The 25,467-nt window shown below is 39.1% G+C and overlaps 3 protein-coding genes across 3 annotated transcripts; 2 read left to right on the top strand and 1 right to left on the bottom strand.

Moving 5' to 3' along the window:
* Positions 1–2,041: 2,041 nt before the first annotated feature.
* Positions 2,042–3,386, bottom strand: LOC122652777 (patellin-1-like). Its single transcript, XM_043846632.1, has 3 exons — positions 3,291–3,386; positions 2,344–3,099; positions 2,042–2,236 (listed from the first exon to the last, which is right to left on the bottom strand). The coding sequence occupies exons 1-3, from the start codon at positions 3,384–3,386 to the stop codon at positions 2,042–2,044; spliced, it is 1,047 nt and encodes a 348-aa protein (XP_043702567.1).
* A 2,004-nt stretch (positions 3,387–5,390) lies between these two features.
* Positions 5,391–11,543, top strand: LOC122652768 (pentatricopeptide repeat-containing protein At3g26782, mitochondrial-like). Its single transcript, XM_043846620.1, has 4 exons — positions 5,391–5,534; positions 9,848–10,271; positions 10,593–10,653; positions 11,429–11,543. The coding sequence occupies exons 1-4, from the start codon at positions 5,391–5,393 to the stop codon at positions 11,541–11,543; spliced, it is 744 nt and encodes a 247-aa protein (XP_043702555.1).
* Positions 11,544–17,254: 5,711 nt separating this feature from the next.
* LOC122658395 (phosphatidylinositol 4-phosphate 5-kinase 1-like) lies at positions 17,255–18,299 on the top strand. Its single transcript, XM_043853337.1, has one exon. It carries the CDS (start codon positions 17,270–17,272, stop codon positions 18,131–18,133), a length of 864 nt encoding a protein of 287 aa, XP_043709272.1. The 5' UTR covers positions 17,255–17,269; the 3' UTR covers positions 18,134–18,299.
* Positions 18,300–25,467: the final 7,168 nt, after the last annotated feature.

The following is a 25,467-nucleotide window of genomic DNA, read 5'->3' as shown; positions in this document are numbered from 1 at the left end:
TAAGAGTAGGTCAACAGGAGTTCTACACCCATCGACTAAAGAAGGCCATGGGAATCCCATCAGTTAGGGTTTCCCATATCACAATTGCTTTAAATAGAGGGAAAATAGGAAAGCATACAATCATCACCATAATATGGTCATCCATCCATCCTTAACGTGAAAATAAAAGGAGCTAGTGGTTATGGGATTACATCGACAATCAACATGAGTTCACACCTAATGTAAATTCACTTTGATTGTATGATGGGTGGGAGTAATCACCGCCTCAAATGTCACTCCCACGCGACATTATTATTGTGATAATGCAAATGCAAATGCAATTAAAAATTATATCCACCATAACTTTTACATGGAATTAATTTAAAACAAGGAGCTTTGAACTCTTCAAGAAAGCAATCACATCCTCCAGTCTTCTTTCGATCAACACCATCTAACAAGCATCGATCCACGATCTCGATCAAATAAAATTAAAGTCTAATCATATTTATTATATTCTCTTTAAATAATGGGTAATTTACACATACCATCCCTGAGGTTTGACGAAAGGATAATTTTACCCCTCAGTTTTGAAAAATTCTGCGTACCCCCCTGAGGTTTGTAAACAGAAACAAATAAGCTCATTCCGTTAGATCATGACTAACAGTGTTAAAAATAAGAGGTGAACTGACAAAATTACCCTTGCAAGAAAAAAAAAAAAAAACAAAAACCTGCAACTCATCTTCCCCAAATCGATTGGGGAAGATGAGTTGCAAGTATCCCAGATAACCCAGATGCCAAAAGCCCTGAAATCCATAACGCCTTTCACGGCTTTGAAGTAAAAGAAGGGTTTGTGAGCCATAATATAGTACGGTGAACACCCCGTGGAGAAGGAAAACTGCCTCTGTCAACCCGTTCATCTTTTCGAATTTTTTTACGAAGAAGAGATCGGAAACAGGAGATCGTGAAGCGGTTTTCTCCATCAATCTGTTCGTCTTTCCTTTGCATAGAAGATTTTTTTGCTTAGAAGAGATTGGCACAGGAGATAGTTTATCGATTTGGCTAGATCTCGGCGTGGATGAGCTTTGTTTCTTGGGATTCAATGTCGTATGCAAACTCTGATCAACCCTAGAAGTTTTTCGAAAAGAGTTTTTCTGATTAGATATCTTTTTCCACTGGTGATTTTCTTTCGATTTGTTCGCCGGAGTCAATATCGGCGTGTTGCTGCGGTTTCTGTCTCCGAGAAGTATTGGACGTCATTGTACTTTTTTCTTCAATCGTTGTTGGAAAATTGAAAAAGACAAAAGATCAGAAGAAAATATTGATGTTAATACTTGTACTTGTAATTGTCTCTCAAAATTTGAATGAAATATTCTTTTCTCTGTGCGATTTCTTCTTTTGAGTATTTAGAATTGACAACAAGAATTTAGAGAAACTATCAAACGAAAAAATATTAATAGAATCAAATATGGCTGGTGTGTATTACAAGTTTAAGAGTGAAAGAGATTATTCTTGGATTCCCATATTAGGAATTTCATATCTGTTGCGGATTTAAAGTCTACAATATTTGAATCCAATCGTTTGGCGTGGAGGAATTCTGTTCTCATTCTCGAAAACCCCAACGATAATGAAGGTTTGCGCTTTCTTTTTGCTAAAATTTGTTGATTAATTTAAGAAAATTTACACATACCCCCCTGAGGTTTAACGAAAGGATATTTTCACCCCCCAGGTTTGGAAAATTCTGCGTACCCCCCTGAGGTTTGCAAACGGTAATAGATAGGTCCATTCCGTCAGTTCATGACTAACACTGTTAAAAAATAGACTTGAACTGACGGAATTGCCCTTCTAAGAAGAACCCAAAAAAAACCTGCTACTCATCTTCCCCAAAAGGGATGGCTGAGTTGCAACCATCCCAACCCCATTGATTCGTTAAAACGTTTGCCACTCAATCACTAACCTCTTTGCTTGAACCGAATCATCTGCTCTGGCAGAAGGAAAGAAGCAAGCATTCTCTTTCAGCTGTTCCAGTGTATTATTCAAAGCCACAACCATGGCCTCGTTCTCTTTAGCGACTTTTTGCCAAGTTTGGTTCTCCATTTCTACCCTTCTCAAGCATTAGCTCTATTGTTCTTTTGGCCGCTCTTGCAATGTCTTCATCCTTCCATTTCAGTAAGCTCAACGCCCTTGATTCCATCTTTTTTAGAAGGGTAGCCATTTGTTGATTCCTTTGTTCATGTAAAGCTGATCTGAGTCTCTCATTCTGTGTTTTTCCCCACCAAATAAACAGAACTGAAACATCAAAATAAGATACTGTAATCAATCATATACAGAACAATCAATAAAAAAATAGATGTAGTTCCTTTGTACCTGTAATAGAATAAAACGATCAATCGCCAATGCTTGCTTATCAATCTGAGCAGCTAAACCTAGGTCTTCCTCAAGAAGGGTCTCAATTCCAAACTCTTTCCTCCATGCCACCGTATTCTTGATCATGGTGAACACGTCCTTCACCTTGAAATACCTAGCACGAAGGAATTTCAGAAGGATCACATCGCTCCGCTCGTCAGCAAGCAAAGGGATTCCCCATATTGACACCTCCTCTGGTGGTGGTGGTGGCAGCGCAGCAGCGTCGGTTATCTCTTCTTGTTTTGTTTCAGCAGGTGCGGCTGCGGCGGCCTCTACCTCCCCTTCCTTTTTTGGAGCCGCCGCTGCAGTTTCCTCAGCCGGTGCTGCAGGAGCAGAGACGGCTATGATGGTCTCTTCAATGGCTTCAACAGTCTTAGCGCCATCGTCATCAACGTAGGTTATCTTCTCAACCACCTCTGTAACCACCACGGCTGCTGGTTCCTCAGCTTCGGGTGCTGATGCCAGTGGTGTCACTTCATCTGGCTTCTTCGATGGTGCTTCTTTCTTCTCCTCCACCATGTCCGAGACCAGTATCGGCTCTGCAACTTGACTAGCCTCCGTCTTCGGGGGCTCTTCCGTGATCGTCGGTACCGGCATTTCTTCAATAGCAGTTGGCTTTTCCTCTATAGGGGCAAAGGCTTCTTGAATCTCAGCCTTCTTCTCTTCCTCCTTTGCAGCCCGTGGAGGAACAGTGAACTCGTGTTTGTTAAGTGCTTCCTAGATAAGCTGCTTTAACTCTTCGAGGGCTTTCTTCTCTGGGTCAGGAAGATCGGAAACGATGTTAGTCTCCTCCTTAAAAGAAACAGATTAAGCGATGGTCTCCTCCTCAGCAACCTTTGGCTTCTCAGCCTCCTCGGTAGCAGTAGTAGAAACTTCTTCGATGAGGGTGGGTTTGGTTGACTCGTGACCTTCGGCACCGGTGGTGGTGCGTCTTTCTCAATCACAGTTTTCTCTGTCTCAACCACAACGACTTCCTCTGCTTTCGTTTGGGTTTCCTCTGCCATGGTTAAGAGTAGAGAGTGATGGTGAAGATGGTGATGATTCGGTTTAGGCAAAGAGGTTGAAGAGGAGTGATTGAGTGGCAAACGTTTTAACGAATCAATGGGGCTAGGATGGTTGCAACTTATCTTCCCCAAAAGGGAAGATGAGTTGCAGGTTTTTTTTTTTGGTTCTTCTGAGAAGGGCAATTCCGTCAGTTCAAGTCTATTTTTTAACAGTGTTAGTCATGAACTGACGGAATGGACCTATTTGTTACCGTTTGCAAACCTCAGGGGGGTACATAGAATTTTCCAAACCTGGGGGGTGAAAATATCCTTTCGTTAAACCTCAGGGGGGTATGTGTAAATTTCCCATTAATTTATACATTTGATCTTCTAGTATTTATGGAGTATATAGGTTCTACACTGGTGATGTTTATGCAGGAATGATGTTGAACGAAGGTAGGTCTTCCGATGTCCACCGGCGACATCACCATCATTCCCTTGCTCTGAGTCAGTGAGTAAATTACAAGAGTTGCAGGTTTTTTTTTTCTTTTCTTTTTTTGCAAGGGTAATTTTGTCAGTTCACCTCTTATTTTTAACACTTTTAGTCATGAACTGACGGAATGGGCTTATTTGTTACTGTTTGCAAATCTCAGGGGGGAACGCAGAATTTTTCAAAATTGGGGGGTAAAATTATCCTTTCATCAAACCTTAGGGGTGGTATGTGTAAATTACCCTTAAATAAATAAAACTTAGAAAATCAGCCTACCAATTGGACTGCTTGAGGAAAATTACAATCTTTACATAAAGAGAGAAAGAGGAGCCAGAAAGAAAGGAGAAAATTACAAACATCACCACATGCATGCCATGTCATTCACAATTCACATAATGCATCTCATGATTATAATTTTTAGATCCCATAACCATAGTCATATTGTACTTGATCCTTCCAATTTAATTCCAATTTATATGAAAAATAATAAAAAATTATCTCATACTAACTCTTAGTATTGCATGACATCTCACGCCAAAATACTCATGTACATCCAATGAACAACAAAAATTAGATCCAAGTCCAATAGCCCAGTGTAGACACTGAAATTTTGCCACCACCCTCAGCAATGATGACAATGGGATACGGATGGAAGGAATCTCACCCAAGCCCATGAAAACCCATGAAAAACTCAGAAAACCCATTAAAAGCCCATTTTTAAAGGGCTAAGGGCACCCTCCATCGCGGCGTCGCGGGTTTTAAACCCTTGCAACGTGGAAAACACCACGACGCCGCGTAGAGGAGGGACTGCGGTAGGTCTATGCGGTGTTGCGTATGTCAATGTGGCACCGTGTATGTGGGGTTCACCCCTATAAATAGGAGGGACCCCTACCCTGAAAACAAGGAAGAAAAAGAAAGGGAAGAGCGCCCAACTCCATGATTTGTGAGTCTTGAGAGTGTTTTCTCTCCCCCTTTTTAATTCTTTGAGGAAATCTCGAAGGTCATTATCTCTATGGGTACTTGTGTCCACTGCTTCATCTACCGGTGGGATCAACCGGTGACCATCAATCGAGAGAGTCTATAGTGGACCTAAAATGATTTATATCTTTGACTTTTGGGGGGATTTGGGGGGGTATTTTGATAATTTTGTTAACATTCTTTCACACCTAGACTTGGAATAGAAACAAGCCATCCGATGAGGATGAATGAGGTGTGATTGGTATTTCTTTTGGGATTCTTCACCAAGACAACAGACAAAGTGAGTGGATTAGATTTTATTTTATTTTAAAGATTGTTTACATACATATGGAACCTTGTGTGATGTATCTCATGCATTTCTAGTTGATGTATACCTAACACTCACTATGCATGCCTTAACTAATGCCTATTACGATATTCACTATGCTTACCTTAGTTTAATGCCTGTAAAACACTCACTATGCATGTTTTACTTTAATGCTATAATGATACTCATTATGTATGCTCAGCATGTATGATTATTTAGATCTTGTTAGGTATTTAGACTAAGCTTAGAAATGGGTTACCGTGTGGCCGATAGTAATTCTGATTCTATATTCGCCGTACTAACTGCTTTAAATTTAATAACTATTGTACTAGAGATAACTGTTGCATTAGGCTTGGATACGGGTTGTAGTGTGACCGATGGTAATTCTGGTACCGTATTCGTCGTACTTTTAGTATGTGTATGTATATGTTAGAGGACACGAGAGGATAGTGTGACCGATGATGATTCCAGTACTATGATCTTAGCCTCTGACATATCTGTACGCCTGCGACTTTTATCATGTAGATGTATGTTGGCTAGAATGAAATAACCTTGTGCTACAACCCTTGCCAACAAGGGTTTATGTGTTGGATAACCCATTGTGGTAGGTTTGATGAGATTTTCCGAAATACCATTTTTGTAGTACGATGTGATTATAGCCGAAGATGGACCGATGGTTAACTATCAGGGGTTTGTGGGGTGACTAATGATGCATTCTGGGACTGGGAGGCTCCCATCGCAACTAGGGTTGTATTGCTAGGTGATCGATGGCGATAGACTTAGAATTATTTCTTAGGTGGAATTTTAAAATGAATTTATTCATGCATTCATGTTTATGCGCATTCATGGACTATGTGTGTATGCTTGTATGTTCGGACTCCTCACTGAGCTTAGTGAAGCTCATTCCACATGGATACCCCCTTTTTAAACTATGATGCAGAAACAATGGACACGTTGAGCACAGATGTTGCTGTCCCCACTACAAAGTTTGGTGGAGACTGGTGGACCCTGAAGTCTGATGAGCATGAATCGGGATGCGCTTGTAACGACTGTGCTTATGGAGCAACATGACCGAGGCGTGGCGATGTTCATTTTATTTATTTTTGTTATTCGGACAATTGTTGTACATATTGTCATTATGTAATTATGGAATATGTCGTTGTACAGTTGTGGCTTTGAGATAAACTTGTTAATATATAATTATAACAATTACAATTAATTACTAAACAAGGACAGTCCCCCTCATGGAGTCACGGGAACAATTACAAACACTTCTCACAGTAGCAGTCTTTAACATTGGGCTTTTGTTGTAATTGTTCGTTGGAACTAGAATTGTATTTGTTGTATTTGGGTGATAGCAGTATTTTTTTTATTTTATTTTTTTTGTGAAATAAGAAAAGTAGATATGTTAAGATGGCAAATTTTTACACAGTTTATACACAATTGGGGTTTTGGTTGTTATGGCCTTCTCGGCCCAACAAAAGAGCATAGATCGCATTAGGTCATTTTTGAGGACCGAAAGTGCATCTCTGAAGCTCTAGAGAAAAAGGAAATCGAGGAGACTTCGTCATCTACCATTCCGGCATGATTCGAGAGCATAGGCGCGAAGGAAATCATCAGAAAACATCTATTTGGTTGTTAGTGATGGATTCGAATGCTTGAAACGTCCTGTTGAAGATCTCCCATCATCCGTTTGGAGTTGGGAGTTTGCCTTTGAGAAGGTAAACGTGTTCACAAACCATTGTCTCTGTGTTCTAGGTTTATCTCTTTATTTTTGAATGTATTGGGTAGAACCTAGATTGTAATCTGTTAAGAGTTGGGTTTATGATTGAAATCTGATTGGGGTTAATTGATTGTAAGACTGAGGCCATTTTGCATTGGGGATTAAAGTCCTTGCCCTCACTGAGGTGAGAGGTTGAAGCAGGGATCCCGGCTGTAGGGGCGGCTAACTGTATTGGTGTTGAGTATTGGGCATATACGAAACCCCGAGGGGTATTGCTCTGTGGACATAGCCTTCACATATTGTGAAGTGAACCACGTATATCGTGTCTCTTTGTCTGTTATTTGTTCGAGACTAATCCATGTTTTGTAGAGTGGGTTTACAGTCTTGGTAGACCTGGCCACATTCTGGTGGTGCGCGGTGAGACTGTAAGCGACTGTGTGGTTTGCAGAAGACGTAAAAATTAAGGGAACTGATTCACCCCCCTCAGTTCGATCCGGTATTCACAAAATTATATTAAAAAATTAAAACCTTTTTACAACTATATCCATTATAGGATTGTAGACCAATCCCTAATGGATTTAAGAGCTAAGTTTGAGAGAAAGATAAGGATAGAGTATCATTACATAAACTAAAGTGATCCATAGAAAAGTTTGCAGTCAACTCTGCCAACTCCAAAAAACCTAGGAGCAATGTTCCAAGGGATTGCTATTTGATCTGAAAGATGAAGATAGGAATGTAATTCTTTGTTGCTACAAAACACCTCTTGAAGATTGATCCCAGATTTTGTTGCTACTGTCCAACCCATCAAAATACCGGTTAGTTCGGCTTCCACTCTGTCTATAGTAGTATGTACACCTGCAGAAGTTAGGTTATGTTGTCCATGTAGCAAAATTGAAAAAGCCCAACTGCTTAAGTTTAGCTTCGGGTCATTAATGCCTGCGGAAATTAAAACAGGCCATTGCATATAGGAGTTAGAGATATGTTGTGAAATACTCGTAGAGTATGTAGGACTACTATTGTGCATAATATTCAAAACTAGGGATGGAGATGAAATATTCAAGTCATTGAGCCATTTAATTACAGACCGGATAACGAAGGAGGGATCCGCCTTGGCAGATCTATGAACCACATTGTTTCTTACATCAAGCCATTGCTTCAGATTGATGTTGTTTGTTGTGTTCTTCGGGTTCTTCTCTGTGTCTATGGCAGTCTAGGTTTCTCTCTCTCTGGCTCGCTATTTTTGTTTTGAATTCAATTTGGGATCAGAAAATGAGAATCCTAAATTGACCTTTTATCCGTTTGTAAATATGAAAAATGCCCCTCTTTGGTATTTACTACTTATCATAACAAAAACACCCTTCATTTACTTTCAATTTGTGAACCAACCCCACCGCCTTGAACCAGTTGATTAGACTAGTTTAGTTTAATCCACGACATCATTTTGTTTTAACTTTGTGTTGCTTTTTCTTTTACTTTTTGGGATTTTTTTAGAAGTTCCATTTACTTCAATTAGTGGTGTCAACCGGTCGGGCTCGGTCGAGTCTAACCGGGTTAAACCAACACAAAGCGTTACACTGTGATCACTCGTTTAGCTAATCGGGCCAGGCTTGGATGGGCTCGGTCGGTTCTCAGGGGACTGTAATTGGGTACTAAAATCGGGCCTTAACCGGATTGCAGGTCTGTTTAACTCTAGGTGATCTTTAAACTGGCTCGAAACGGTGCAGCCCTAAAATTGGTCTCTAAAATGGATTGGAGGGAAAAATAAAAAATGGTTGCCCATACATTCATGAAGAGGAATCCATAAAGAAGAACTTTGATTTTTGAACATCGTCCATTGAAAACTTAGAATAGGTTTTGGATCCCCACACCAGCTCAGATCCTTATTGGGCCAATGCAGTTCGCCTGCTTCTTGTGTAGTAAGACCTTCAATAGGTTTAACAATATGCAGATAATTCTGAATCTTCTTGAAATATATTTTAGCTTTCGTTTTTCATGTCTCCTTTAGGTGAGAAAAATATTCCCTTCAATTATTTATTTATTTATTTATTTATCTATTGTCAAAAGAGACATAATTCTTATTGGTGTTGAACCATTGAAAAGGAATTCAATTTACTACTGTCCTGAGGAATTCAATATAGTTAGCCAATCCTAGAGACCCATGAAGAGCTTTTGTTGTTTACAGAAAGATGAGGTTTGTGTACCGGGACCACCCAAATATTAAGCCCGACACGTTTAATATTTGGATCGATCCAGGCCAGATTTTAGAATTGGCACCCCCAATTTCACCATAAGATGCATAAAAATAATGAGAAATAGAAAAAATATTATATTTCTTATCTTAAATTATAAAGAAGGGCTTTGTTGTCGAGCTGTGTGGATGTGTGCATCCAAAGGGAGGGGTGGGGTGGTCATTTCATTACTCCATATGAGAGGGTATAGGGGGCATTGTCGAATAACGTTCTTTAGGAAACCTACCTCAACTTGGCTTTGGTGATCAAAATATTTGGTCAATCACTAGACTTGAAAATGGGTGGATGAATTCCAATTTATTTGGACCACATTTGATTAAATAATGATAAATAGTAGTAGGTTGACTCCTTAAACCATTCATCTTGTGATCCAATGGCTAAACAAATTTAGGGTTGAGATGTTGAGCCGAGTCTAATAGCAATTTGATATTAGTATAAGGATTTATGTACAAATATTGGTTTTGATTGGTAGCTCATCATATTATTTAGGGGTGTAAGTTTGGTCCTGTCAGCCTGAACCCGCCCTGAGCCCGAATAAGGTCTGGGCTGGATTTTTCAACCCTGAGGGTTGGTTAAGGTTTGATTATTCAAGCCCGAGGTCAAGGTTGGGCTGGACTAGGGTTGAGACATCGGGCTGAGCCCGACCCGGCCCAGCCCGATCCTGATTTTATGATGTGGTTTTACCACTTTAGCCTTTAGTCTTTAGGTCTCAATGTTTCATTATATTTCTTGAAGATGATAGAGGAAGGAATCAAACCGAATGATGTCACCTTTGTGGGTGTGTTGAGTGCTTGTAGTCATGCTGGTCTTATTAGTAGGGGATGGATGTATTTCACATCCATGAGTGATGTTTATGGTGTGACTCCTAAAGTTGAACATTATGGATGCATGGTTGATATTTTGGGACGAGCAGGGTATCTTAAGGAGGCAAGAGAACTCATTAGCAGTATACCCTTTGCACCAGATGCAATTGTCTGGAGGGCTCTTCTAGGTGCCTGTAGGATGGACAAGAACGTGGAACTAGCAGAAGAAGCTATAGTTAATCTTCTGGAGTTGGAGCCTCATGTGGATGGGAATTATGTTCTTTTGTCAAACATATATTCACAGGCAAAGAGGTGGGGTGAAGTTGCGAAAATCAGGAGGATAATGAGAGGGAAAAGTATCCATAAGATACCTGGGAGTAGTTCTATTGAAGTAGATACCATAGTTCATGAGTTTCATTATATCTCCTTATTTGGCATTTGGGGTTTCATTTTTAACTTTGTTGTTTCTCTCCCAAGACCCAACCGACGAACGAACTACTTGCAATCTTGCATTATCAAGCCTACCTGCCTACGCCTTACTCTCCCAAGTCCCAACACCTCTGCATTTTCATGAGGTAAATCCTCGGTTGTTTAAGGATTCATCATCAAGCCTACACCTTACTTCCTCTCCCTCGACTTTTGGCTTCTGCAACTCTTCTTCTAATCTCGTCTTTTAGTTTATGCAATTCAAGAGCAGGGAGCAGGGGAGGCTGTGGAGCACCTCTGTGTTTCCCTGAGGTAAAACCATAAGTGCATTATCTATATATATTATATAGTCATGATAAATGCTCTATGGGTTCCTAGAATTAAAACTATGCTTCTAGTTCGGTAGTTTCTATTTGGAATAAAAAACTTCAGTTGTAAGAGTCTTGCTTCTGGTTACCTAATTTCAATTGAAAAGAAAGTCCATGTTCTTATGATTGGTCTTATTTGAGAATCGGGAGAGATTGTTTCGAATTGCTGTACAAACTAGAACCAAACCAAAACTTTGATTGCAACAAGATCAAAGAAAAAAAAAAAAAAAACACCACAAATACAGATGAACTTGTGCAATTTCTTAAAAAAGCAACTGGATTTTGTTTATGGGGTTGAATGTCTCGTCAAACCCTGTGATAGACTCGTCCTTTTGGGAGAATGGGAGTTTGAGTATAGCAATGACTCTTCACGATCAATTCCAGTTGCTTTTTTAAGAAATTGCACATGTTCATTTGTATTTGTGCTCTTTTTCTTTTCTTTGGTCTTGCTACAATCAAAGTTTTGGTTTGGTTCTAGTTTGTATCAAAGTAGTACAGCAATTCGAAATAATCTCTTCCAATTCTCAAATGGTATCAATCATAAGAACATGGACTTTCTTTTCAATTGAAATTAGGTAACAAGAAGCAAGACTCTTACCACTGAAGTTTTTTATTCTAGGAACTACCAAAGAAGCATAGTTTTAATTCCAGGAACCCCAAATAGCATTTATCATCACTATATAATATATATAGATAATGTCCTTATGGTTTTATCTCAGGAAACGTAGAGGTCCACAGCCTCCATTGCTCCGTGCTTTTGAGTTGCAGAAGCTAGAAGATGAGATTGGGAGAAGAGTTGCAGAAGCCAAAATCCGAGATTGGGAGAGGGAGTAAGGTGTAGGCTTGATGATGAATCCTTAAACAGCCGAGGATTTACCTCATGAAAACGCAGAGATGTTGGGACTTGGGAGAGTAAGGCTTAGGCAGGTAGGCTTGTTAATGCAAGATTGCAAGTAGTTCGTTGGTCAGTTGGAACTTGGGAGAGAAACAAAAAAGTTAAAAATGAAACCCTCAATGCCAATTAAGGGCCAATGGCTAGCTTTCCTTTTCGGCAGTGAGTCAGATTCAGATCTTGCCTCAATCTAAGATCATTTTTTTTTTTTTTTACGGTGGTGGAAATACTGATTGCAGGTGTTTCCAAGCTTACATTTGCGGTGGTGGAAATCTGTAGCAGTCCGGTCTTTTTTCTTCATTCTTTGCTCTGTTTTTCTTATTAGTAAGAAACCGAGATTATGAAGATGAAGAAGAGTAGCATGTTATAGAAGAAGAAAGAGTCTTCAAATACCTGCTCAGGTCGGGTTATTGAAGAATGAAAGAAGAAAAGAAGAGAGAAGTCGAGAGGGTTACTGTTTTGTGTCGAGCACAGAGATGGAAATCGATGAATCTAGGGTTCTTGGTTTTGATTTCACTTTAGAATTCCTATGATATATGGTATTTACATTCCTTAACTCTGCCGCTGCAACTCTGGATTTAATTATTGATCTTATTGATTCGTGAAAGGTGACCATGACACTGTGAAGTGTCGATCCTGTGGATTGGTACAAAATACAGGGGTATTCTCGTCATAATACCCTTGATTTGGGATGGGGGTGTGACACCCTAGCTCGAATGGCCTCGTCTTTGACATGTAAAATGGTTTGGCCTCATTCCACTGCCTGGCTTCATGACTTATGTGTTATTGAAGCCATGAGCCCCTCGTGCCCTTCTCAATAAATCTGCTCATTACCACAAAAAAAAGGTAAATGGATCCACATTTAGTCCTTTTCAAGAATTAGTTTTAAGCCTTTATTTATTTGTACTCATCATGGATGATTTAACCAGGGATATTCAAGATTAGGCTCCTTAGTGTATCTTTTTTGCTAATGATATTGTTTTGTTGGATGAGACAAAAATATGGATCAATTAACATGAAGTTGAATATGAAGACCAATCTTGAAATAAAAAAGTTTTAAGATAAGTAAACAAAAACGGAATATGAGGTGTGTAACTTTAATTACACTAGGATGGATAATGAGGTGGTGAAAATTGATGAGACAGAGATTCTGCAAAGTGATTATTTTAGATATTTAAGTTCAATCATAAATAAAAAAGATGATATAGAGGATGATGTTTCATAGAGAATAAAAATTGAATGAATGAAATTGAGAGGTGTATCCGAAGTGTTGTGTAATCAACTTATTATTTTAAAACGTAAAGAAAATTTTTATAAGGCAGTCATACAACCAACTATAATGTATGGTGCAAAATGTTGGGCAGATAGGAAATATCATGTAGATAAAACTCACTGTAGCAGAGATAATGATGTTAAGATGGATGCGTGGCAAAACTAGGTAGGATAAAGTAAATAATAATCATATTAGAATTGGTTTGAAAGTAGCTCAATTTGATACATGATAAACTACAAGAAAATCGTTTGAGGTGGCATGACCATGTTCTAGTCATGTTCAACGAAGGCCTTTGCATCAAAATAAAAAAAATAGGCCTTTGGGTGCTCTAGTACAAAAGAGATATTTGATTCAAATTGAAGGAATTAAAAGAGCCAAGCCAAGATCAGACCTAAAATGACCCTAAGAGAAGTGTTGAGGAAAGACATGTATACTTAGCTCTTGTATCAAATATGACCTCTAATAGAACTGATTAGAGGGCAAAGATCCATTTATTCGAATACTGCTCCCCTTCAGTGCACTTGTGCGCCGCATGGAGTGCAGCGTACATCATACAACTAGGGAGCTCTGATCCTCATGCCAACACACATCCCGATGTGTTGGTGTATGGATCAAGGCCTCCCAGCGGCACGATGTGTGCTGCATACCGTGCCGCGCAGTAGAGGAGCCCAATCCCAGTTATTCGACCTCATTTATTTGGGATAAGACTGTGTATGAGTTGTGGTCGTTGTTGCATTTCTTTACAAAGGAAAAATATATAAATTTGTAGGTTATTTATAAATTATAATAAGAGGATCGGCTAAATGGGCCAGACCCGGACAGCCCGATCCACGTTACCTTCTTCCAGATTGATGGGAATTGGGGTTCAACCGGATTCCAATTTTTTGAACACTGGCTGGTTTGCAGAAGTGGTTTGTCATCCCTGTACCCTGTTCCACGTGTCACTACCTAATAGTAACATGTGGTAAAAGCTGGATGGTTAGTCCGATGAACCTTTTTGAGCAGATCATCCGTCGTTTCCCGCAAGTTGAAGTGAGCCGAGGCAAGCCGCAGAGGTATTTAAGCGATGGAAACAATGGTGAAGCCCATAGTTAGCAAAAAAGGGAACGGTAATAAAACGGAGTTTTACGGTATAAATTTTAAATGGTAAAAAATTGTAATTAAATGGTCAAATAAAGCGGTCAAAAAAAAAAGAACGATCAAAAACGGAAAACAGACGATACGATTTTTAAACGTTTATATTTCAAAAAAAGGGAACCAAAAAAACACCACTGTTCTCATATAAATTGAAGAATTTTTATTTGAAATACATGCTTCTATTTCCGGTATCCATGCATTGATTTCGAATTGAAGGGGATACCATGAAAAATGTAGCCCTTCGAGTCATCTTTACGTAGGTGAAAGAATCAAGCCGATCAGAGTTTGGGAGAGAGAGATATGGTCAGTTAAGTTCAAGGTCTTAAAAAACGCTAAAAAAAGGAGAACGTGATTTAAATGAGAATGCTTGCCGTTTGCCCTTTTTTACCGTATGTTTGAGAAGCATACGGCAAAACGTGTTTAAAGGAAACCTGTTTAAAACAGAATTTTAAACGCGTTTTTGCTAACAGTGATCAAGCCTCTTCAAACCATAGTTGGAAAATCGGGTTTTGACTGGGGCGAGTCGTTCGAGCCGAGTTTGAAAACCTGGTCAAGAGTCGCATAGACTAGGTCAGGGTAAAAAATGACGAGACTGGGTCATAAATGGTCCGAGTCAAATAAAACTCGATATTTTTACCCGATACATGACAAAATCGACGGGTTTAGTCATTTTAAAAAAAATCATAAAACCAATTCACTTAGAAACGGAGTTAACTAAATAATAAATCCATAATCTAAAACAATAAGAAAGCCTCAACTCCTCGACTCCCCGACTCCCTTCTCTTGTTCAATGGTATAAACCCAAAATGCATTGATATGTGATTACTTAATTTTTTTTCCCCATATTTTTTCTGTATTTTTATGATTTTTTACTAATTTATACATATTTATTGCATTATAAAATTAAAAAATGTGATTCATCTTGACCGGATATGACAAGGGCGAGTCACCGGGTTTTTGCAGAAGACGAGTCGGGTCAGAAAACCTAGTTTTCCAACAATGCTTCAAATGCACCCCTTCAGCTCCAAATTACAATAATACCCTTTCTCACAAAAAAAGTCTCCGATTTTGACTCTTTTTATTAAAATTACAATAACAACCTCTGGATTACATTTCAATTCAATTTGCCTTGCATTGCAAGGAGTTGAGCAATTCAATGTTCTCTACCAATTAAGCCAAAGTCAGCAATGAACATGTACAGAGGATCTCCCATTTAATTTTCTTCATTCTTCTTGAACATAGATTTGGCATACTATTAAAAGGATCTAGCAGCAAATATCTTTGATTGTCAAATGTTGACTTTTTTTCATGTTACCCAAATAATATGATGAGCTACCAATCAAAACAAATATTTGTACATAAATCCTTGTATTAATATCAAATTGCCATTACACTTGGCTCAACATCCCAACCCTAAATTTGTTTAGTCATTGGATCACAAGATGAAAGGTTCAAGGAGTCAACCTACTACTATTTATCACTATTTAATTAAATGTGGTTCAAATATATGGGAATTGATCCACCCATTTTCAAATCTACTGATTGATCAAATATTTTGATCACCAAAGTCAACCTACTACTATTTATCACTATTTAATCAAATGTGGTTCAAATAAATGGGAATTGATCCACCCATTTTCAAGTTTACTGATTGATCAAATATTTTGATCATCAAAGCCAAGTTGAGGTAGGTTTCCGAAATCATTGGTCAATATAAAAAAATATAATTTAGAAAAAATGAGCGCTATCCGGCCATACCCCATATACCCTCTTCCATGGGGTAGTGAAATGACCACTCCACCCCTCCCTTTGGATATGCACATCCACATTGCTTGACAACAAACCCCTTCCCTATAATTTAAGTTAAGAAATAAAATTATTTTTGTATTTCTCTTCAGAATTGGTATTATCCATGAGGGAGTGTGGACTCTGTGAATGCACGGGGACCAATGAAAGTGCACGTTGACATCATGGAGACAGAATTTCTACCTTTCATAGAGGGTGGAGTTGTCATTTCATTCCCCCTCCATGTTTAGGCAATGGGAGATACAATCACCCGCATTTCTATGGATCTTAAGTTGAAATAAATGAAGTTCTAAAAAGATCCCCAAAAGTAAAAGAACAAAGCAACAAAAGGAAAATAAAAAATGATGTCATGAATTAAACTAAACTATTCTAATCAATTACCCATGCTGAATTATTAGTTATCCTTTGAGGACTAGAATCTACTAGAGCTTTGGGATTCAAATGGATAAAATTTTTCTTTGATTCTAAAGCTGCGGTGGAAGGGATCAACGGAAGCGCTTCTTCTCATTGGCAAGCCTGGGAAACCATTTTTCAAATCAAGTCTATAGCCTCCTCTTTTAGTTCTTGCTCCTTTCAATTTTGTTACAGGGAAGGCAACCATTGTGCAGATTGGCTTGCCAATTTTGTCCATTCTCAAATTCTCCTACTGAGATAGTTCTCTGTATAGACTCCCTTCCCCACCCCCTATTGCATTTTGCTACCAAAGATGCTTCACGGCATCTCTACCATAGGATGTATCTTTTTCTATTCCTTAATATAATTCTTTCCTTATTACAAAAAAAACTACACATGGTTTAGGCCTTTGGGTTCAAGGCGGTGGGGTTGGTTCACAAATTGAAAGTAAATGAAGGATGTTTTTGTAATGATAATTGACAAGGAGCGAAGATAATAGAGAGGGGTATTTTTTTATTTACAAAAACATCCAAGGTCAATTTCGGATTCTCATTTTCTGATCCCAAAATCGAATTCAAAACCAGAAACTAACACAGAAAAAATAGCTAGCCAGAGAGAGAGAGAGAGAGAAGAAACCGAAGAACACAACTAACAACATCAATCTGAAGTAAACATTAAAGTTCAGCTAAGAAGAGGAGAAAGAAGCAAAACAGAGGAAAAGAAACCAACAAGGTTGGAGGATTATCGATTCATACATCATCATCTTCATCATATATGTAATGCATCAGAAGAAATCTAAAGTTCTAATCGGAAAAGAAAGCAGCGGTATCTCTTCCGATTTCAACCCAAAACAGTCTCTCCTCCCAATCCACCGTAAGCATTTCCACCATCAATTCTACAACCAATCCTCCTCCTACTTCCCTCAACCCCACTCTAACCTCCTCCATATCCAAATCTCAAACCCTTCTTCTTCCCCGCTATGCCCTTAATCTTCAATAACAACAGCAACATCACCAACCCCACCATCATCACCACCATCACCACCATAAGAGACCCATTATGAACCGCACCCCTTCTTCCACCCTCTCTCACTCACCCACCTTATCCTCCCTTCACCACCACCACCATCATCTTCAATCACCCTATTCACCTTCAAATTCTTCTTCTTCGCCGGCTTCACCCTGCCCCTCTCCTCTGCGAATATCGTTGGCCACCAGGGCTGCCGCCTTTCGCCTCCTCCGCCACTTCCGACACGTCCGAATCCTCCGTGTCCATCTCCGCCTCCTTCTCCTCTTCTCCTTACCCTCTTTCTACTTCTTCCTCTCCAACCCTCGCCGCTCTTTCCTACTCGATTTCCTCTCCGCTTTAGCCTTCTCCGCCGTTCTCCTTCTTTCCATCAACCTCTCCCTTCCTCGCCTACCATCACTCCGTCTACTCCTTGCCCGCTCATTCCCCCTGAAGCTCTCCTCCTCCTCCCTTGCCTCGCGAACTCCTTCGCCGGTTCTTTGGTCAATTGGGTCGAAGCAGAAATCTGAGCGACGGGTTAATTCAGGTTGTGCAGTTCAGGTTTACAGCAATGGGGATGTCTACGAGGGTGAATTTCATAAGGGTAAATGCTCTGGTAGTGGTGTTTATAACTATTTCATGAGTGGGAGGTACGAGGGTGATTGGGTTGACGAGAAGTATGATGGGTATGGGGTGGAGACTTGGGCGAGAGGGAGTCGATACCGTGGGCAGTACAGACAGGGTCTTAGACATGGTTATGGAGTGTATAGGTTCTACACTGGAGATGTCTATGCTGGAGAATGGTCGAATGGGCGGAGTCATGGGTGTGGAGTTCATACCTGCGAGGATGGAAGTCGTTATGTTGGAGAATTCAAGTGGGGCGTTAAGCATGGCCTCGGCCACTACCATTTCAGGTAGAAAAAAATATATATTTATTTTGCCTCTTTTCAATAATGGCCATCTGGATTCCTCAATTCATTGACCCAGATTTGGCCTCATTGTATCTAGGCTGTGTTGGTGCTTGAATCTTTGTTCTGTGGATTATAGGAGAAATGGTTAATTTCATTCAGGATTTCTGAAGTAGTTCCTTTTATTGGGGAACTTCTTGGTTGTTGAATGTAGTCCTGGTTAATTTCATTTAGGATTTCTGAAGTCGGTTCCCTTATTGGGGAAGTTTTTGGTCGTTGAATGTGGTTGTGGGTTTTATATCTTTGTTTTTAAATTTGCATTCGTGGGCTCGTTCAGATATGTAGTTTGAGTTGACAAGGTCTATGAATAGATTTGTCCACTCTGGTTACAGTTATTGTAAATCTAAACATAGTATAGTCTAGCATTTGAAGACCTCCCTTTCATTTATTCGAGGGTTTTTTTTTTTTTTTTGGTTTTGCAGATCCTCCGTTGTATCAACTTTATTCTTCTTTTTTCTTACCCAAAAAAAAAAACTTTATTCTCTTTTTTATTTTACTTTGTTATTTGTACTTTCTGAAATTCAAAGGTCTTGTTTGATGTGATGATTTTTTTTTTGTTCTTCGTCTGGTTTCCAAAAATTAGCTTGACATTGATGATGAAGTTTTGATTGTATTGTTGTAACATCAAGTCATCAACACAATGCAGTTGGCTTGGACGAGCCTTCCTTAATTCATGTGTGGTTAATTGCCCACTCCTGACAAAAGAGACCTGAAAACTAGCAAAAGATTATTTTTTCTTGATATTATCGAGTCTCAGTTCCATGAGCCAGTCCAGAGTGTCAGCTCCTCTATCATGACCAAAATAGCCTGAGAGTGTCTTTCTTGATATTATCGAGTCTCAGTTCCAAGTGCAATGGTTGCACTTGAATAAACATGCATACTCTGTGCTTCCTTAAACCCAAGTGTGATTATTGATTGTCTTCTTTTTTTTTTCCGCTGCCTTGAATATTGAAATTATCTCTAGAAAATTAGCTTGTTAGTCATCACTATGTAAATCATATCATTTATCGTCAACCATGAAGTTAGTGAAATAAATTTTTTTTCTTCCAGAAATGATTTAGGGAACCAATAACCAGATGTCATTTTCTTTAAATAAAATCTCTGGGTTTCTCAAGTGTGTGATGTAGTCCTAGATTGGTAGATAACCCAACTAGGAGCCAATAACCAGGATCTGATATGAACTGGTAAATCAGGTAGATCAAAATTGGGTATTTTGGTCAAATTAGGGTTAGGGTTTAATGGAACCTAGGGTTTGATGATAGAGTTAGGCTAAGTTGATGTAGGGGAGTCTATCAGTGAAGGTTACATTAAGTTTTAATGGGCGGAAAGTGTGCTGGAATTGAATTGCAGCAATTTAGGGTAGGTTTCTGGATTTCTGGAAAGAGAATAATGATGGAATCTAGGGTTTAGGGTTGTCTGTTGGCACTATAACCAAGATCGAGTTTCCCACTAGGTGTGAGGGAGATTCGGTCCAAGTTTGGGTGGATTTTGATGGTTTGATGGAAAGTTATGGTGAAATCACAAAATTAGAAAGTAGAAGAATGAAAATAGAAACTTAAGGTTTCAGACAAACCAGTCACCAATTGAATATCAGATCTGGAATGAGAAGAGAAGATAATGCTTGCAGGCTGTGCTCCAAACCAGATTCAATAAATTGAAGTAAAACTCAGAAGTTGCAGCAGCAGTACTTTAAAGAACAAGCAGATCGAGCTTCAATGGAGAAAACCCAAATTCCCAACAGAACTGTGATCTGAATCTGCTTCAAATAGTGATTGAGTAACCCTCTTGAATAGCATAAACTTGCTATCAGATCTGTAGTTGATGTTCTTGAACCAGCAGAGAATTAATAATGAGCAGTCCACCAAAGTAGAGTGAACAGTACTTTGAAGAAGTATGGAGAAGAGATGGAATTGAAAAAGGAGGATAGGGGAACGGCTCTCTCTCTCAGCCCCTTATCCTCTCACTAGGATTTCAATTACATAAAACAAATTCTTACTCATTCAATTGTGGGCTCAACTGAGCAATTAAACTATATTTATAGCCACAATGGCTGGATATAAAAACTAAAATCAAACTCAAACTGAGACTAGGATTCAAAGCTAAATCCCAATTGGGATTACAACTCCAAATAGAACTCAAATAAAAGACTAAGTAAAATTAAATAAACTCTAAACCTAATTCCACGATGTAGTGCTGTTGTAGGGGAATCCCTACACCTACACTACTGCTGGTGTAGGGATGAATCTCTACAGCTGTGGCTGGTTTTAGACAGCCGATTTACATCAGTGTGTCTAATTCATAATAGTGTCCATTTAAGTGTAATGAATACTTACTTTGTGTAAATTATTTCTAGTATTTCACATCAAGATAAATGGAGTGTAAGTTGGTTGTCACCACAACCATACCATTGTTGCACATTTCAATACGAAGCTTCTGGTCTTCTCCCACCCCCCCCCCTCTCTTTTTGGAGGGGAGTTCAAGCTGCCAAAGCTTCTTCCTACATAATTGAGAGGATGATGTGGTTGAATTGCTTCCTTGGGACAATTCCAGTTAATTAAGTTATGTGAAGAAAAGAATTATGCCAATTTAACTATTAAATGACCAACATATGCTAATTCCTGATATCTTCACAATTAGAGGTGCTTTAGGGGATATCAATAAATACCTTTTGCTTCTTCATTGGAAAACAGCCAAAGTAATCTGTTTGTTCAATGACCTGGTTCCTCTATTAGAGCTTAGACTGAGGCGTTTTGGTCCACTAGGGTTTTGGAAAGAAGCTTTAAGTTGGCAGTTTAGACATAAGGTGTCCTCTCATATTTATTGCTCAACCCCACTTCCCATCTTATCATGTCCTTGAGGAGCTCAGTACCTTCTGAGAACTTTGATCAGTTCATTACAGTCAGAAATATAACTTAAATTTGATGGAAGCTGGATAATGGAAATATTTCCCTCTTATGGCCAGTAGTACATTGGTGTTATTCAATAGCATTCTGTGAAGCTTAGTTATTTATTTGAGAGACAGAGAGAGGGGAGAAATAGAATTGCTTAAATATCAAGACCATGGAAATAATTTTGTTCATGTCTTTGACTCTTTGGGCTATTGGATCTTTAAAAAAGTATTTAGAAATCGATAACAATTGGCATTTCTCCTGAACAAAGGTCATATATCAACCTATAACTACATTTGTAGTTCAATTCATATCTAGGAAAATGTTTTCTTTAGTTTCTCTAGGTCTCATTTCACATAGAACTAAGCCAAAAATTTTCTTTTTCCACTGTCTATCCATAGAGTGCCAATTGAAATGTCAAAGGACCCTAATTGACTACTAGTTCTTCTTGTTTTAGAAAAACTGACAATCCAATATGATAAAGTTTCACCTCCATGCATACCCTATTCCAAGAAACTTTGGTGCCCTTCAGAATCCAGATTTTTCATGCTGGCAATGCCCAGTAGATGTGATATGGGATTTGATGCAGTTATGATTGTCCAATTGGGTCAATTGGGCCTCAGAAGATTTTATTTTGGTCCATGGTTGGATACTTGGCATAGTTATCAAGGCGGGAAGGTGACCATGGCGTTTTAGAGGGTAAAAAATCATGGCGACACCGTCATGGCGGCAAGACGCCCGCCTAGGTGTCCAAGGCGACTAAGGAGCCTGGACGCCATGGCGACGCCTTGATAACTATGATACTTGGGTTCTATAGACCTTAGGCTTCTTATTTTTGGGTTTATTGATGTAATGGGCCTAATTTATAAGCCTACCAAGTGGGGATGGTGTTGGTACACGGGATTAGTAGTTAAATTGAGTATTTGAGTTTGACTAGGATACTTAATAGCTAGATAGAATTATGTTTTTGGGTTTATTTACCTTATTGAGTGTATTAGAATGATTAGGAGTCCTTTTTATGAGTCAAATTAGGAATTTTAGAAGGTCTATATATATGTAATTTTGGTATTGGTTAACTTGGAAACTAATATGGTATTTGATCGGTATGTACAAGGATCGACCATATTGGACAAATTTGCCCTTGATCTTCCTTTAAAAATAGATTTTTTGACAAATTTACCCCTTATCCATACCGTGTCATTGGTACGATATCGGGATATTGTATCGGCAAAGTGCAAAACCAGTACGGTACTTTGAACCATGGTTTTTTTCTCACTTTGGCTTCAATTTATATGAGATAAGAATGACACGGGAGAGAGAGATTGAGATTGAGATTGAGATTATTTATTTAACGGATTTAGATTGAGATTATTTAATCAGATTTAGATTGAGATTTTAACGGATTTAGATTGAGAGTGGGAGAAGTAGAGAGAGACAGAGAAGTGCGGGAAAGAGGGGGGAGAGAAGGTGGATGTTAGGGAAAAGTGAAAAAACATTTCACTTAAAAAATGACCGTTGGATGGAGGTACGACACGTGTCAATCATCCAGTGTATGTTAAGAAATGATAGAAATGCCATTTAATATGTCATTTTACAATATAAGTATTAGCTTTTAATAAAGAAAATGAAATGTCCAAATTATCCTATCTAATTGATACTTAAATGTTTTATTCTTTATTATTTACCAGTCTATTCACCTTTTTGTTACATTTGGAAAAGTAACCCACCCTTGTTATGCTAATAACAACCCAATAATAATAATAATCATTAATGAAAGTAAAATATGCAAGTGAAAACTTCAAAAGGTCAGCGGAAATAAAAACTTGTGTGTGCTTAGCAGGTGCTGCAGTCCATACTAGACCGGTCGCGGCACTCGGAGGGGTAACCTCGGCGGTCTACCGTTTTGCAGGTAGCCTTCTGCGTGCAAGGCGGCTGAGCCGACCAATATTTGAAGATAAAAGAGAATTAAAATCTTGAATTTTATATTACTAGGAGAATTTGAATTACACTCTTGATATACAGGACTCTTGAAGAAAGCTTGAAGAAAACTATTCACTTACGGGTTTACTTGAAGGAAACTTGAAGCCTGAGATAAAGGCTTAAACTTGTAGTTACAGACTTGACGAACACTTGATGAAACTTAGTTACAGCTTGGAGAACACTTGATGAATTACACTTGAAGAAAAATAAAAATTAAAAACCTGAAATAATTGGGTGTAAGAACTTGAAGAGCTGAGCTACAGCAGTGCTGCGTGCTTCTATTTTCCTCCTCAGAGATTCTCCCCCCTCTTCTTGGAGAAGACCAGGGGTTTTATAGAGCTTTGGAGGCCTTGGATGCTTCACTTTTCCACCGAAAGCAAACCTTATCTTGAAGGAATCTTTGGCAGGGCGAAGAAGCATGTGGTTGTGGGCCCAGAGTCTTGACTTTGGAGGCAGGGGCGCCGAAAGTAGTCTTGGTCCGTAGTGCTACAGTAAAAAGTCATTTTTACTATTCACCACTTTGTTGGTAGAGCTTGGAATCTTTGAGAAGATACTTCAAAAACCGCACCGAGGCATTCCACGTGTCGAGACACTGTTTTCCTCATTGGTTTGGTTTAGATGGTTCACTTGTATTTGAATGGGCCAGTGGTGGCTTGACTATCTAGGACCGAGATAGTGATTGGGACACGCCTTTTGATACGTGCCGCGTGTCGATTGCGTGCCATTCTTTTGATGTCGTCATGGTGACGATTTTCCAACATTAGGGTTTGGAGACTAACCCATGGGCTTAACGGCCCACTTTTCTAGAAGTTTGGCTCATGGACCTTCTGGTGGACCTTGTTGAAGAGAGTTGTTGACTGGTAAGGTCCAGTCCATCATCCGGGTCTTGAGCATATTGGCCTTCATGGAGGTGGGGGTCAATGGACCCAACACTTGAGCTGGTTTCTTCTTTTTCTTCTTCATGATCGAGGCAGCCACGGGCCTCGATCTCTGCTTGTTTGGCTTTTAGCTTGAGGCGTCATCATTCTGGACTTGTCCGATCCTTCAGTGAGGGCCACTTGAGGTTTAGCTTTTGTGAGGGATTGGATAAGGGCCTCAGGGGTGCACCTTCTTAGATCACACTTGTCCCACCATTTGACTCTGAAGTTTCTTACTAGAAAAGGGATAGAGCAATCGGGGCCCTCAGATTGTCCAATTGCATACTCCCAATATATGATCCACGCCAGACGGCAATGGATAAAGAATCTTAGGAGATCTAGCTGTTCAGGGATTTGTTCGGTGTGCTGGCAAAAAATGCTTAGAGCATCGAACACTTGATCCGGCAGGATGTCATTAATTGGCCCATAGGCGGCCCACCAACGAGGGAACCAATTAGGAATTGGGCTTGAGAACTTGAAGTCGAAACAAAAGAACCAGGAATGTTGGTTCTTACTATTTTGGAATAGGAAAGCATGGTGTCAAGCATCCATGTAATCAAAATAGTGATATTCCGTTGTAGTTTTGAGAGAACCTTTTTGTAGACAGGGGATGTGTACCCCAATCCTTGGAATATAATTTGTAAAATGGTTCTTGAAGTGTGGGTAACCAAGTTTGGTTCATTTTTGTCAAAATTTTGTTTGATACGGATGGAGTCGTATCAACGAGTATAAACTCATAGAACTCTTGGCCTTTTGAACTATTTGGGGAATAGAAATCCCAACCTTGGAAAAAAGCCCTTCGCGCTATTTCCACAGGAGTGTTGCAGTTTTTGGTGAACTGGTCATCCAAGAGAAAAATGTCTTGATAAGCTTGTTTGAGGACATACTGACTCTTAGGTAAGTTTTGGGAAGAAGTTGGTTTGGACAACTTGTTGTGGAGGAACTTGGCCTAGAGAGTCATGTTGGGATGACCTTGTGTTAGGAACTATTTGAGTGGAGACTAGCCACGACTTGGGTGAAGGGAATACTTTCAACTATTGTTTTGGAAGGGGACACTTTGACTAGTTGACTTGAAGCAGTTGGTTTAGCATAGGAACCTTTTGATTTTATACTTGGTTTGGGGGGCTCCTTTGGAGCAATGATAACAGAAATTGTTTTAGGACCCTGCAAGAATTCACGGGTCAAGAAATCAGGAATTAAATTCATTTCTCCTTTTATGTAAGTTATGTCAAATCAAAACTCGATAAAAGGGCTTGCCATCTTGCAAAAATCTGTTTTGAAGCAATATTTTGAACATCATTTTTTAAAACTTGTTTTGCTGCACTGCAATCAACTCTTACTAAAAATTTTTTGTTTAGAAGATCACTTTGAAATTTTTGGATGCAAAGAACTACTGAAAGGATTTCTTTTTTAATGGTACTGTAATTTTGCTGGGCTGGGTTCCAAACTCCTGAAGCAAACTGGACTAATTGTTCTTTATCATCTTGGACTTGTTTAAG

This window comes from Telopea speciosissima, chromosome 1, assembly GCF_018873765.1.
Source record: "Telopea speciosissima isolate NSW1024214 ecotype Mountain lineage chromosome 1, Tspe_v1, whole genome shotgun sequence".
Taxonomy (NCBI): domain Eukaryota; kingdom Viridiplantae; phylum Streptophyta; class Magnoliopsida; order Proteales; family Proteaceae; genus Telopea; species Telopea speciosissima.
Note: the sequence above shows the minus strand (reverse complement) of the source record. Positions and strands in the feature narration are given on the sequence as shown.

Coding starts and splice junctions, on each gene's coding strand:
- LOC122652768 (XM_043846620.1), top strand. CDS start 5,391: ATGGGTTACCGTGTGGCCGATAGTAATTCTGATTCTATATTCGCCGTA. Junction 5,535..9,847: donor CCGATGGTAATTCTGGTACC/GTATTCGTCGTA, acceptor TATTTCTTGAAG/ATGATAGAGGAAGGAATCAA. Junction 10,272..10,592: donor GAGGATAATGAGAGGGAAAA/GTATCCATAAGA, acceptor CTCGTCTTTTAG/TTTATGCAATTCAAGAGCAG.
- LOC122658395 (XM_043853337.1), top strand. CDS start 17,270: ATGAACCGCACCCCTTCTTCCACCCTCTCTCACTCACCCACCTTATCC.
- LOC122652777 (XM_043846632.1), bottom strand. CDS start 3,386: ATGGCAGAGGAAACCCAAACGAAAGCAGAGGAAGTCGTTGTGGTTGAG. Junction 3,100..3,290: donor CACCACCACCGGTGCCGAAG/GTCACGAGTCAA, acceptor CAGCTTATCTAG/GAAGCACTTAACAAACACGA. Junction 2,237..2,343: donor ATCGTTTTATTCTATTACAG/GTACAAAGGAAC, acceptor GGAAAAACACAG/AATGAGAGACTCAGATCAGC.